The 15,819-nt window shown below is 41.0% G+C and overlaps 1 protein-coding gene across 1 annotated transcript in view; it reads right to left on the bottom strand.

Annotated features, from left to right (window-relative positions):
- Positions 1-15,211, bottom strand: part of Bnc2 (basonuclin zinc finger protein 2) — a gene marked incomplete at its 5' end in the record, with an annotated part of 336,957 nt that extends 321,746 nt beyond the window's left edge. Inside the window, 1 exon segment of the mRNA NM_001106666.2 lies at positions 15,123-15,211. Coding sequence (NP_001100136.1) covers positions 15,123-15,146 — 24 coding nt within the window.
- Positions 15,212-15,819: the final 608 nt, after the last annotated feature.

Consider the following 15,819-nt stretch of genomic DNA (forward strand, 5'->3'; position numbering starts at 1 on the left):
TTAACTTTACAAGTACAATATTTATACCGAGGAGATAAATTATGTAAACCATAATGGTTTACGCTTGTATCATATCTAAGCCTGCACTTCTGCATCCTACAAGATTCAGGAGTCTACAGATTTACCCATCGCTCAGGTGTCTAGTGAAACAATCTTATATTTAAGACAGTTTAATATTGATTAAGATTTAAGATCTATTTGGGGAAAGCTTTAAACAATATCATTCACCTTGCTTACTTAGCACTTTATCACAGTGTCTATACAGCAAACTCAAATTTAAGATTCATTCATAAATTAAGCCTCTATTGTTACCACTACAGCACTTACCTTCTTTCCACGCTGCCTTACAATATTAAATTCAAACATTAAATTCATATTTAAATTAGATCCGTCTTAACTAACTTAGTTGACAACCCAATTAGTCAAAAGAATATTGGTAACCTTTCCAGACATAAAATTTAAAAATCCTTTTAAATTTATGAAAGCTTTGTTGCTAGTGATTATGTTTTGATGTAAGGCCTCATACGGCCCAGGGTGGCCTTGAACTCTCTGTGTAGCAGGGCAAAACCTTAAATTAGGTTATCCTATGAATGAGGGTCACCTGACTCTACTTCTCAGCACAGGATCTGCGGGTACGTGTTGTCATAAGAGGTCTGTACAGTGCTGGAGATTAAATCCTAGGGCATGGCGCATGCTAAGCAAACAACGCATGCTACTGTAACTACTGAGCCAAATCCTTGGCCCGTGAAAGCATGCTGAGCAGCTACATCAAGATATTTTCATGTTTCGAAAATAATTTAAACTCTCAAAAATGATTACTGGCATCCCCAATTAATCGAACAGCAAATTAATGACTTTGGGGTAAATTAATAATTAAGTAAAGGGGATACACCACATGGATACTCAACAATTTAACTTCTCAGTCCAAACAGCCGTATCTGCACCATTCTAATCCAGGAATTACGAGAGAACAGCCCTAGGCTTGGAGGTTTTCAGAAACAGAGAATTAGGGTACAGCGTATTGGGTGGCACCCTAACGTATGTATTAATTTTGTGTTTTCTTTTGTTTCCCACTAGGTATTTGGTCACCTACCACTGTTAAAAACTATGTAAGGTAGAACCTCCAGGGCTTTGTTTTGCTTTCTTACTGTGAGGCCATGCAGAGCAAGCCGGCCTCAAGCTCAGACCCTCGGATCGGCCTGGCCATGCCGGGGTTAGAGACATGCGCACACTACACCTGGCTAAGGTACTTCCAGGGCTTTAAAGCCTCCATCACACTGCATAAATACATAAGTGACTATACTAAAGGAACAACACGATAAGGAAAGGACAGTATGATAAAGGTATGTAGACAAGAAACATACCCAACTGGGAGACAACAGGCCTGGTACAGAACATGTCAAGACTATCGGAGAAGAGGGAATGTAGACAGTAAGCTCACCGTACTCAAAAGAGTCTTTGGCTGCAGAGCTGAGGAGGTTGCCAAAGAACAATGGCAGTGCCAGCAGCTTTTCTTTAAAGTCTCCAATCCCGACAAGAATGTCCTGTAGAGAAGCTGAAGGGACCTCACCAGCTACTGTAACAAGCCTAGCAAGGGCTATGAGTAGTAATAAAAGTTCACCATAAACCAACCCCAGCCCTCTGGCCACAGCAATTACAACTAAAGTTTCAAAAAAAAAGTTTTAAAGGGGAAGCAGCTGCTAAGGACAGTGTAAAATAAAACAATGTATTCACAAGTTTGCCTGAACGGTGAGAGTGGGAGAACTGTTCAAACGTGGGTGGGACATTAGTACAGAAACATCACTTCTGCAGTATGAGTACTTTTGGGAAAAGAGCAAGTTTTCAGTTCGGAGAAAGGCCTAGGGCCTTAAACAAACTGCTGAACCCAACTGTCTAGTAGATTAAGGTTAAATTGTGCCCATACTTAAGATTTCAGTATAGTGCAAGAGTGCCTTTCAGTGTCCCACTAGCAAAGGATTCCTCCAGGGCCTGCACACCCTATCTGAGACTGCATTTCACAAAGGCCAGAGTTATTCTAAGAAGCTAATATCACAGATGGAAGGATTTGGGCCGCAAACATGTAAGTGGGTCATGAACCAAGATGGCCCAGGTTTGCACTGTTTATTTCTTGAAGGAGCTATTCAAGAACATATTCTTGAGCCAGAGACAGAACTGGAAAGTGGATGCATCCTCGCTTGTATAGCATTTGCGAGGCTTTGGGACAGACAGAAGGAAGAGGGAAGAAAGAAGAAAGGAGGGGAAGAGAAAGGGAGCAGGAGGGAGACGAAGGGAGAGGCAGGGAGAAAGACGATAATACGCTTAGTAGGTCCTTTAGTTACTTCTTGGACAAACATTAAAAGCTTTAAGAAAAAGCGTGCAGGCACTGTTGCTGCACACGAAACAGTTGTGTGCACACTTGGCATGCACAGAGGCCCTAGTAGGGAGTAAAGGGACAACAAAAGGAAGGAAAAAATCTCTGGGAGGGAAGGGAAGAGTGGAGGACAGGGTGGGATATAAACACACACACATGCCCAACTTTACAAGAGCAGAGGGCATGTGCACACGCTGCCGGGCCCTTCCCAGAGCCCTGAAGGGAACACCCCCCAGCATATGTATCCACTTAGGCGACAGACCTGCAGCTCAGCAGCTTCAGGAGCTGGGAAAAAAGGATCACAGAACCTGGGATGCCAGTACTATGACAAGAAGCAGACGCTTCTGAATAGCACTCCCCCCCCAAAAAAAGTTAAAATTGCCCAACAAAATGCAAGGCAGTGGGAGCTGAGCAGCACAGCCTGGCTGATTACTCTTGGAAGAAGCTCGTTCGACAAGGGTGAACTACAAAGAAAGTGTGTGCTGGCTTTTACAGAAAACATATGGGAACTTACCTGGGGAAATTTACTCTCTCTTAACTAAACAAGGACTCTTTTCAGGTATTTTTGAGTTGAAATTGAGGAGGACATTCTTAATTATAGGAAATATGGAGAAAAAGGAAAGCCACTGGTGAATGCTGACTGTAATGCATTAATATTCTACCTCATTCCCCGCATCCCGGTTAGCTTTTGTCAACTTGACACACACTAGTCACCGGGGAGGAAAGAATTAAATTACTTCTACCAGTTTGGTGTGCGGGCGTGTCTATGTGACAGCTTCTTGTGGCTGAGTTATATGGAGGGCCCGGACCACAGGGGCAGTGCCATCCATAGACAGGTATTCTTGGGAGGTATGAGGAAGGTAACTTGAAGAACATGAGGAACATGAGTCTGGAGGCAAGCCAGTAAGCATCTTTCTGCCAAGGTTCCCATCTCTGTTTAGCTCCTGCATCCCTCAGTGATGGGACTGTGGAATGTGTAAGCCAAGTAAGTCCCTTATCCCCCCAAGTTCATGATGTTTAACGCAATAGAAATCAAGCTAGGACCATGGGTAGCTGGCAGCATCCGAACAGTACTTAACTTTTTACATACAGAGACTTAGTGTGGAGCAGAGAGACAAATGGACGGGAAGCAGTCCGTCTACCTGAATAAGACAGAGCAAGTATTTCAACAACTTAATTTATTCCCCCAATTTTGTCTCCTCAGAATAAGTTATAACAACCAGGAAATTAAATATAATCTGGTCAGGCCAGAGCTTCCCTTCCCATCTAGATGCTCTTGTAATCAGGGTCCTAAGAATGAATGCTTTGGGTGAACAAATTCTCTCTGTAAGAGGATGACCTACTCCAAATGAGAGAGGAGGTTGAACACAAGTTGAAGCCCAAGGGATGATGATCATGTCACAGGCCGAGTACAAGAGTGACTGCCACAAATTCATGCAAGCTCTCTCAGTAACTCCTGATCCTCTAAGAATCCCTGTCTCCTCTTCCATTTCAAAGCACAGCCCCTAGAGGGTAGCCTAGAAAAGGATAACGGTGATTCTAGGCTCCCTGGCAGAGGGCACGGAAAGATAACTAACATATTCCCAGGCAAAAGAGGGCTAAGGCCAAGGGAAAGAATGGAATGAAACACCAACTTTGTCAGTCTTCCTAGATGAGCTACACCTCTCTCTTCACTGACATGTAACCAACAACAATCAAACATACACTTCCTACAGTGGCCAGAGCCTCTAGTTTATTCCAAGATACGGTGGGATCTTCTGCTAGTCATCTTAAAGTCTCCTGAAGACTTCACTCTTAAAATGAAGCACTTTTCATGAGTCCTTATGGTACTAACACGGTAGAACCCTAAAGGCCACACATCTACTCAGAAGAATACAGACGCTCAAGCAAACTGCCTGAGTTGAGTCTCTGCTCCGCTATCACCAGCTGTCAAACTTTAGGCTGGTTACTTGATTTCTCTTTGCCTCAGTTTCCTGCCTATACAGAAGGGAAAAAGACTATTCATCCGTTGGAACTATGTTAAGGATAAAATGCACCTCAGCTGTAATCATGCCTATTATTATTATTTTTATTAGTGACAGTATCTTTCTAGCACAAGTATTTATATGAACAAACTACCTTTTGGAAAATGTTTTTCTGGAAAGTAGAGCTATTCTGAATACTGCTTTTTAGAGTATTTTACCTCCTATGCCACACACAGACAATTATTGAACAAGCCAGAATCCCCTGGTTAGCTCAAGGCAGCCTCAGAACCCTGCTGACAAAAGATTCCGCAAAGGATCAGTTGATCACAACCGAAGAATTAACAGTGCTTCATTACTTCACCATTAGGCCTTTACCACAGAGTTCGATCCAGTTTGTGCCCTGTACCTTTAAAAATATAGTCCCAAGAACAGAAAATAAGTATCAGTTGATGGATACTTGTAAAATACATGGCAAGCCCTGGGTTTGATTCTAAGTACTAAAAATAAAGGTTAAAAAAAATCCATAGAATCTCCCTTGGTAAAAGATTTATCAAGATCTTTACAAAAGAGAATTCCCTAAGCCTATAGCTGGTTTGGGATTACTGAACTCTTGACATGCAGCTCTTAAGAGGTCCCCAAATCACGAGAATCTCCGTGACATTTACGCTGTTGTTCCCTTTGGAAAGCAATGGGCAATTGCAGATAAACTAGGGTGATAAAGGAAACGGTCCTTTTTTATTATTCTTTACCAACTTTATGCATGCATAAATTGTATTTTAGTCATTTTAACCCCATTATCCTCTCATATCCCCCAACACTGAACCCCTTCCCTCTCACTTCTCCTATTTTCATTTCCTTCTTCCTTTCCTTTCTTTCTTCTTCTTTTATTTCTTTCTGTGATCAACCCAGTTTAACTAAGGTTGCTTGTACAAGCATGAGTTAGTGTTTATCTACTGAAGCGTGGGCAATTTGACAATGGCTATAATTGTGAATAGAGTGATTCTTCCTCCACTAGCAACCATTAACTGAGCTCCTCAAGAGACCTCACGAGTCCCTTCGCCATTTGTACAACTGTGTGCATTCATGAGTGCAATGACCATGTCATTGCTAGAAGGCAGCAAAGACTGGACATCCCATCAACTACGGTAGTGATCCAAGTGTGGGGCTAGAAGCCTATTCTTGTGATGGAAGGGTGGAATGGAGAGAAAGGAGTCATTTAATTAAGCAAAATTAGTGCCCAGGAAAGTAATTCAGGCAAACAGCAGAGAACAATGGGAGAAAGTAACTCCTTCCCATTCCCCTTAGCCTGTCTGCTGAACATCACTTTAGGGTGACCCTCACTGCTCACCACACTGGGCCAGTCTCCTCCCTCTCATCTGTTGCAGCTCCTACAGGCCTTCAGGTCCTGCAGGATTCTTGAACCCAGGACTCATGTTGAATGTCTACTCCCCGTCTCTTCCACCAGAGCCTGGCAAGGTTGCAATAAGAGTCCTCCCAACTCTATCTTCGGTCAAGTCTTACATTTCAGCTTAAATCTCAAAGGTTCTTGCATGCAGCTACAGACATGAATCTCAAATGAAACCACCACACTTACAAATATATACTCTGTATGGTTTACATATGTATCACGTTCTGGAAGAGGCTAAGCTACAGGAGTGAGAAAAATAACAGTGGTACCAAAAAGGGCGGGGGAATAGAGGCTATTTTCTCTATCACACAGGGGTACTTTCAAGGTATGTTGTTTAATTCACAAACAAGAACACTATATTGAATAGCACTCACTAGGTATCTTTTGTGGGCCTTGATGAATTCATTGCTCTAAGTTTGGGTTGGATCAATTTTCATTATTTCATCCTTTGTGTTTCCAGAATTATATAATATCACTAAGAGTGTCCTTAGTATGAAGACTTTTCCATCATTCTTTCTTGTTTTGTCCCTACACTTGTGACATAAGCAATCTCCCAATTTATAATCAACTAGAGGCCCATCCCTCAGTTTTCCCAACTACACACAGTTTCTACCATCGGGGGAGGCTTGGTTGTTCCCTTGGTCAGCTATACTGTTCCAGAATCCTGCTTAAAATTAGTTCAAATCTTATGTCCTGTGTGAATATGTTGCATTTCTTTACTTCACTTTAAGCTCTCTTGACAGATTTCTTTTCCATTGTCACTACTTTTGAGTTGTCACACGAGTTTATCAAAGACAAGGGGACAACATTAACTACATGTCTGTCTACTGATAAACCAAATAACAGAAAGAACTAATGCCACTAATTCAGTAAATCATAACTCATTAACATGATACTGAACTTTAGACTATACTGATGGGGAACTGGTGTTAAGTTAATTAACCATGGCAAGTAAAAGCCAGAATCATGTAAAAGAAGAAACACTTATATTTAACAAGTAAATTTAAAATGAATGAACTGAATCAGCATAGATTTAAGAAATAGAACTTGATTATCTTCCTACATCTTATAATATCAAAGAAGCAGGGAGGTCCCTGGAGACCCAGCTCCATCAAGATTAATAGATGAGAAGAATTCTGTCCTAAAATTCCAACTCTGATACCAGTAACAAAATTATGGGCTAGTATTATATTTTTCTGACATTCCTTTTACAAAGTCAATAATATCTTTTCATTGGTTGAATGGACTAAGATAGAGTAATATTAGATGATATCTGTAGAAATTAAACTAGACAGTGTGCTACAAATACACACGGAGAATTATATTCTCTAATGTGCTCACAGAATCCTCACACCTGCCCACAAGGCAAAGGGCATTATAATCACCATTGTATGTATAAAAGAATACCAGAGAATAAGGAAGTCAAATAATTCATCTACAAATAGCTCAACAGTAAGCAATAAAGCCAGGATTTGAACTCAAAAAGCCACTTCACAAATCAAGCTGTTCAAAATGCTATTTGTGTCTGCTTTCTGTACAAGATAACCGTGACCATCACTGATACCCAGATGCTGCACAGATATCACTCCGTAGAGCTCAGCATCACACTCAGTTCATCCCCCTGGGACACTGAGTAAAACAAGCAATGACCCACTGAGTTAGAAAACCCATTCCAAGACGATACGGGAGACAGGAGAACAGAGTGGAAAAATGCAAAGGAAGCCCATTATTGTATTCTATAGAAAACTGGCATAAATACAAGAAAAGAACTAGTAAGATTAGTTCATAAGAATAGAAAAAGTCTTGTATTTATCATACGTGTGTCTAGGAAGAGTGCCGTGGAGGTATGGAGCACCAACAGATTCCACTGACATTTTCAGTACCTCTGACCCTGAAAGTTAATCATACTGCTTGTAGAGGTCTGATTTCATAAGAATTCCATAAGGAGCAGGAACATGATGGCCTAATAAGGATGTATGATACAAGAAAAAAGGGATTAGTTAACTAAAATAAGTGGATTCCTCTCTAAATATAATCCTCTCATAAGGACATTTAGAACATTTGTATCTCATTAGGGACATTAAGTGAGAAAAGATTTTCAGTACCAAACAATCCTAACAATTCATCTTAGGAAATAAAGTGAGTTTTCTTAGCTGAAATGGAAAATATATGGCAAGAAACATCTTTAATATAGTAAGAGACCTGTCAACAAACTCAAATACTAAAGCAAAAATGCCAGGCTAGAGGAACACGAGCAGTGAAAACTAACTGCTCTAAAAATGACAATGGTTTTTATGTTTCTCAAAACATGCTTTCTCTGTCATCATAACAACCCAGAGCAGAAGTAACATGACTAAGCAAAGAGACTCAGTCTGTTAGCAGCAGAAGTCAAAATAAGTTTACTCTATCACATCTTCCATGAAGGTGACACAAGAAGTAAAAACAAAATGGTTAATATGCTGACTTCACCATCAGTGGGCTTCCACGTGGGGAAACTATCTACTGCTCCATCTCACCAGAAAGAAGAACTTGCCAACCAAGTCTTGCAGCAGAATAAAAAGCAAACAAAACAAACAAACAAACAAACAAATGGAAAAGAAAAACATTCTTGAACTGAAACAGAATGCATTGTGTGACTTGTTGTTGCTGTTAGAAGCTCACAGACAATTTTATTAAAATTGAAGAGAAAAACTAGAAAGCAGGCAAGTGTAAACGTCAGCAGCTGTCAGGGAAGTAAACAGAGAGGAGGGAGAGAATACAGTTTGAGTTAGCCAACATGGAGGTCAACCAGATGGCAGAAAACAGCTACAAGGGAGACACAAAAGTTTCAAAAAAAGTAAGGAGGCCCAAAGTACCAAAGGAAGCATATTCACCCCTGTCCAGCAACCTAAAGACAGAGGAGAAGAACAAGGGATACATATGCTCCTTCTTGAGTCAGATATCACAATGACAGGCAGACCTAGCATAAGTTAATTGTAGCTCTGTAGTTTCTGCTTTGGGAGTGGGAGTTCTAGGAGGGGGATTTAAGATAACGAAACAGTAAGTCAGAGGTGATGCCCAATGTTGGGCATCCATCACAGGGTCTGCCTCTCTTACTGGTAAATGTCTCTCTCAGAAGATAGGGCTGTCTCGTTGCCTTTTTGAGCTCCACAACCTTATTGCAAGCAGTTGATTTTTTAAACTTTAGACAGGAAAATAATCACTACCCTCTCCTAGCACAGTTCCTCTCAGCACTGGAGAAAACTCAGTCCAATGCTGCTTTCAAGGCTGTTCCTCTCCGTAACTGAAATCATGAGGCAGCTCTCCTTTTTGTTCATGAGATCTTTGTTCATGCTCCTAGTCTACACCTGGAAAGAGGAGGCATGGATGGGCATCAGTGTTTTCAAGTTAGGCACAGGTATCTGCCTCAATTATTTTTAATATGAAAACTATGAAGGGGTTGCTCCATGGAAGGAAGTAAAAAGACAGTCCCATCAGTATCCAGTGATGGCTAAGAAAATACTTTACCATTAAATAACAGGAGCACCAAAGGACATTTTCCTATTGTAAGACTCAACCCAGCTTTTAAAATAGAATTTCTCAGCCAACAAAAGCAATCAGAACAATAGTCTATGTCTTAATTAATTTTATACTTTCTAGTATGATCCCCTCCTCTCTGTAGTAAGTTTTTGCTATGGGGAATTAGAGTTGAGGGGGAACAAATGGGTTTAGATCAATTAATAAATCTTGTATGTATGCATGTGTGTGTGTGTGTGTGCGCACGCGTGCATTTATATATGTATTTGATAAATTAACTGTCCTTTCTAGCTTAGGCAATATTTCCTTTCCTTGAAAAATAATATCAGTCCTGTTCCTATTCCCACCTGCCCCCAGTCCACCTACAAAATTTACTCTATTTTCCCTTCCCAGGAAGACTTATGTACACCGCTCCCACTAGAGCCCTCCCTCCTTGTTACTTAGCCTCTCAGGGCCTATGACATGTGGTAAGATTATCCTTAACAACTAATATCCACTTATGAGTGGGTAGATGTCATGCTTGTCTTTCTGGGTCTAGGTTACCTTGCTCAGGATGATGACTGCTTTGTTTATTTGTTTGTTTCTAGTTCCATCTATTTGTCTGAAATTTTCATGTTTTCAGTTTTTTTACCATGAGTAATACATTGTTTAAATGTGTATTTCCTTTATCCATCCTTTGGTTGAGGCACATCTAGGTTGTTTCCAGTTTCTGACTATTCTGAATAAAGCAGCTATGAACACAGTCGAGCAAGTGTCCTTGTGGTAGGATGGAGTACCTTTGGATATATGCCCAAGAGTAGTATAGCTGGGTCTTAAGTAGATTAATTCCAAATTTTCTGAGAAAGTGCCATATTGACTTCCAAGGGGGCAGTACACATTTGCACTCCCCCCAGCATTAGAGGAGTGTTCCCCTTGCTCCACATCCTCACCAGCAGGGTTGTCACTTGTATTATTGGTCTTAGCCATTCTGACAGGGAAAGGGTGAAATCTCAAAGTAGATTTGATTTGCATTTCCATGACGGTTAAGGATGTTAAACATTTCGTTAAGTGTTTCTCAGCCACTTGAGATTCCACTATTTAGAACTCTATATTTACATCTGTATCCTATTTTTAATTGGATTATTCAGTTTGTTGATGCATAGTTTCTTGAGTTCTTTCTGTATTTTAAATATCAGCATTCTAACAGATGTGGAGTTGGATTGGAGATGGAAAGGATAGAGGGAGAGAAGATAGGGAGAGACAAATGGAATTGTGGGGGGTGCATTTGGAGGGTGATGGAGAAACCTAGTATAGTAGAAACTTCCAGATACTTTTGGGGGCATCCTAGCAAGAACTCCTACTAATGAAGAACACAGAGCCTGAACTGGCCATCTTCAGTCCTGTAACTAGACAAGGCTTGCAGTAGTAGTCCTGGAACACCAACCCAGCCACATACCTTCAACCTACAACCTGTCCGGCCTGTAAGATGTGCTGGGACAATGGTGACTCAAGAGTTTGTGAAAGTGGCCAAAGAATGACTGGTCTAACTTGAGGCCTACACCAGGAGAGGGAGCCCATGCCCAACACTGCCTGGATGGTCCAGAGACTTAAGGCAGAACCAAACATAGCTCCCCCCACCCCACCCCACCCCAAAGTCAATGAAATGATTGCTAATGAATGAAGTTCTGCTATACTCATAGATTTTTACTTAGTCCAATCAACATCAGAGAGGCTTCCTCAGACAGCTAATGAGAGCAGGTGCAGAAACACACAGCCTAAGGTTAGGCAGAGGTAAGAAGAGGAAGAAAGATGGTAGGAGCCAGAGTGTTTGAGGATGCCAGGAGAACATGACCCACAAAATCAACTAAGCAGGGCTCAGAGGGACTCACAGAGACTGAAGGGGCAATTATGGAGCGAGCCTACATATGTCTTCAATAGATCCTCTGCATGTATCTTACGGATGTTTAGCTTGGGGATTTTATGGGTCTCCTAACAGTAGTAGTGAAGGTGTCTTTGACTCTTTTGCCTGATCCTAGGACCCTTTTCCTCTGACTGGGTTGCCTTTTCCAGCCTTGATATGAATAAGGATTTGTATATAGTCACATTGTATCCTGTTATGCCATGTTCGGTTGATATCTCTGGGAGGCTTGCCCTTTTCTGAAAGGTGGGTGGGGGATAAATGATGTAGGGAAAAACTGGGAGCTGTAAAGGAAGGGGAAGCTGCAGTCAGGATTCACTGTATGAGACAAGAACAAATAAATAGAGGGAAAAAGAGAAAAGTCCTGTCAGCTTCACACACACTGGCTTACACACATCCATGCACATGGACACACATGTGGTACACATGGACACATGTGCGGCAGTTGTATTTTTTGTGTTTTCAAATTTATGACGATTGTCATAGTCTGAATGAGAGTAGTTCACAAAGGCTCATGTATTTGAATTCTTGTTCTGCCGTTGGTGGAACTGTTTGGGATGGATGGAGGTGTGGCCTTGCTGTAGAGGATGTGTCACTAGCGGTGGGTTTTGAGGTGTCAAAAAGCAATTAGCGCTCACTCTGCCTCACACTCGTGGATGACAGGTAAGCTCCCAGCTATGGCTCCAGCACCATGCTTGCCTGCCTGATGCCATGTTCACCACCACACTTGTCATGGACTGGAACCCTCTGGAACCATAAACCTCAAATCAAAAAATTATGTTGTAAGTCGCCCTGGCCATGGTATTTTAGCACAGCAATATAAAAGCAACTAAGACAATGATAAAAACCTATTACCCTAAAAACCAGAGAGTATAAAGCTTCTGAGCACATCAGCCGCCCTCCCGTGTCTGGGCCTTACACACAGCATCCATCCCAAGCACTGAAACAAGCAGGAATGTAAAGTGATGAGGTCTTTCTTATTTATACGCTAAACTGGAGTACATACCCCGTAGAATACAATAATCTTCTCTTCCTGTGCCCTGTAGCTTGCTATTTCCATTGGAGCATCTGTTTTGACAATTAATGCCTTCACCTCAGGCATTCAAATATTATCAGGAATAATTCAGGATCTATCTCAGAAGAACTCCAAGGCATGAATCACTTTTCACAGATTTTCTAGACCGATTTTCAACCTCCCTAAGGCCTTTAGCTGGCCCAAGAAAGATGCAATGCTCTATAAAGATCCCCAGAAAGAGTGGTACTAATGGGGAGACTGAGTATAATTGATAGAATCAATGTTAACAGAGTAATTTCTCACTTTTGTAGGGTACAAATTCCAAGACAATGTAGGTGGCATAAGTTAGCAAAAGAAGTGGGAAAGCTCTAGGGAAAACAGAAAAGAGGGCTCCATGTTTGACAGAAGTTTCCCCTCTCCAAAAATGCTTGGTCTGCTAGTGTTAGAAAAGAAAAGAAAAACCATAACTGCTAATCCTGGCCTTTAAAAAACATACTTCTGACATCACAGCAATATTAGAAACCTTTGGGAGTATGAACCATCTGATGACAGTTACAGGAATCCTGGAAGGGGAATGAATGGTCAAGGAAGGCCAGACAGCCATACAATTATAACCTTTGCTCAGTCCCAAAGCTTTCTCCAAGCCATGCATGCCCCTGCCAGTAAGGGGTGGATGGAAATGCTGTTCCCCCCAGGGAAGTCTCAGGAAAGACATAAACACAACTCTGCTGCAGAGAACATTTGGGTTCCTTGTTTTTCTCATCTTTTGAAGTAAGACACTTCATGATTGTCATGGGTTTCATTCCCAAGGGCCTGAGATTTATAGGAGCCAAGGGTTCCACAGTAAAGGCATGATTTACAAGGCCAACTACAGAAAATGCTAGTGTAAAAACAAAAAACTTTCCAATTTCCCTTATGCCATGACTGGATCCTTCTGAAATAGAGGAAAAGAGGTTGAGGGAAATGTTGTGGTCATAAAAAACAGAGCAGGTCACTTCAAGATTAGGAATCTCGCAAAGGAGGTAGCACCCTCACTTAAAAATTAGTATTTATTTTATGTGTATGGATGATTTGCCTGCATAGATGTATGGGCAACACATGAGTGCCTATTCAGACATTTGTGAGCCACCGTGGGTGCTGGAAATCAAATGCCAGATTGATCCTCTTCAAGAGGAGCAGAGTCTTTAACTACTGAACCATCTCCAGGCCTGTGCTACAAGTCTGTGACACCAAGGGTTTAGAAAAACAATATACTCAATCCCCAAGCTCATAAGTAAAGAAAATAGGTAAACTACCAAGCCAGCATATTCTACAGTCCATGTTCCTTCTACTAAGCTCTGCTGGCAATGAGTCAACAAGTATGTCCCACAGAGATGAAAACAACTAACAGAATCACAGCTGATTCGGTTAATACTTAATGATTGTTCCTTTCTATCAATAATAGTCTCATGTCATTTAAAATCCCACAAAATTCAGCTCTTTTAAGGAACTTCATCCTAACACATTTTATAATTGAAGCCTTCCAACTTAAAAGACTTATGTTTGCCAGACTACTTATACACACTTGAAATATATACCTTCAATTTAGATGTCTAAAAAATCCATGTCTCAACAATGAAATGATGATTCCACAGAAGGTCTATTTCAAAAGAATATACTTGTACAATCGCATGTGAGAAATGTTTATATATCAGAAATGTAACAAACTCATAAATACAAAAAATACAAAATCTAACATTAGAATTCACAGCATCTGTAATTCAATATCCATTATCTGCCCTTCTGTGTCTCCATGGATGTCCAAAACATCAACACTGATAAGCATTCTTTTCATACAGTCTGAAGTACATGCCTACCCTGACAGGCTAGAGTAGTAAGTACCACTTTCTGGCTAGCACAGTGATAGATCTTTGGGTCAGTCTATTTGGAGGATGGCAAGAAACCACAGCCCATTTGTTATCAGAAAGTTAGACTTCAACAATATGGCACACAGCAGAGAACCACCTGACTAGCACAAAACATGGTGGTTGTAGAAATGGAGCATGATGAAAATAATAAAAGTAAACAATACGGGAGTGTTCGTGATCTATTACCATTTCTAACACTAATATAGATTTAAGGTTTAATCTATTCTAAGTCTCTTACGACAATAACTGTTACTCTCATGTGGTAATAATCAACTTGAACTCAGAAAATTTGAGTTCAAGGTTACTCTTTCTACTGTGTGCTGGGACAGTAGGCCTGAAGAACGCATGCACTGGATGAGTTCTTACTAGCTTACATTCCACGGCCATCTGAAGACATGCGTGTATGAAGACCTACATCGCCTCATAAGCACATCACTGAGCCTCTTTATGGACTCACGCGCTTTCCTTCTTAGCAAAGTAGTGAAGTGTTAATAACTATCACGTCACTAAACATATTCGCTGGCTCTTCTGAAGAGAACAATATTCTGCAGTTCAATGTAAGGAAATTTGTTTGGTAGCCATGTTACAAAAATCCAAAAGCTAAGCCTTCAAAGTCCAAAGTGGAGCTTAATGCCAAGATGCTTACCAAACACGTGCAAGGCTGTGGGTCCAACATCCCACACTATGAAATCTTAAAAAAAAAAAAAGCAAAGCCAAATTTGAGCCCCAAAATGAGAAACTCTGTTACTATCTTGTATCCTACTGAAAAGTCATGAGAAACGGAGTTCTTGCCATCTCAGAAAGCAGGCTGACCTAAACACACACCAGTACAATAGCCAAAACAAAGGTACCGCTTTGTCTACCAGGTAGAGGAAAATCTACCTCTGGAAAGGAAGCTGGACTGGACTCTCCCACCAAAGAAAGAGCTACCTCCACCAGGCAAGCATGGGTAGTCCACAGGGAGGAAGAGGTCCGCCTCCCGATTTTCATCTGGCCTTGCTCCCATGGATCAAGTTAATGTTTTAGCTCAGTGAAAGTAATTACCAGCCAGGCTCTGCAATCCATCATTCACCCTGGGCATTCCTGCTGATTCTTTCTTTGGTCTCTAGGACCCAAGAATCTCTTTTGTTGATCTGTAAGTGCAAAGGAAAGGTTGGTTGTTACTAGTTTCTTTCTATTCTAAATTTCTGCCAAGTAATTAGAACAGAAAATGAACTATTTTCAAGTATTTTAATTGAAGCTACAGGGGTTATAGTAGTCATAGCCTCTAACAAAAATAAGATTAAAGCCATACATCTTTGATGGGCCCCCCTTTCCAAGTAGAATGGACAAATGTAATCTGACTCCAGACAGTGAACTCAGGGATTTGATCTAAATCACCTTCCTTCTAATTTAGGTCATTTGGCAAAAACACCTTGGTAAGTTAGCGAACTGTATATAAATTTACAAACGGTACTCCTGTATCCTCAAGCCATCCAAAAGAAAGCATTACTGCCATCCCCGCTGCACAGACAATGATTGAAAAGTTCAGAGGTTAGATGCACTAACCACTGGATCACACTTCACAAGCTACAAAACAAATCTATTGATTCAAATCACTAGGCTTTCCCATATTTTCCCAAGTAACTGTGTATAGGAAAGTTCAAGTGAGTTCTAACTGGGCGTAATATCCAAAACTGATTAGTTCTTTAAGGGTTCACCCTACAGTGGGTACCATTTGTTTTACATACTCCACTAAACT

Source organism: Rattus norvegicus, chromosome 5 (genome assembly GCF_036323735.1).
Source record: "Rattus norvegicus strain BN/NHsdMcwi chromosome 5, GRCr8, whole genome shotgun sequence".
NCBI classification, from domain to species: Eukaryota; Metazoa; Chordata; class Mammalia; order Rodentia; family Muridae; genus Rattus; species Rattus norvegicus.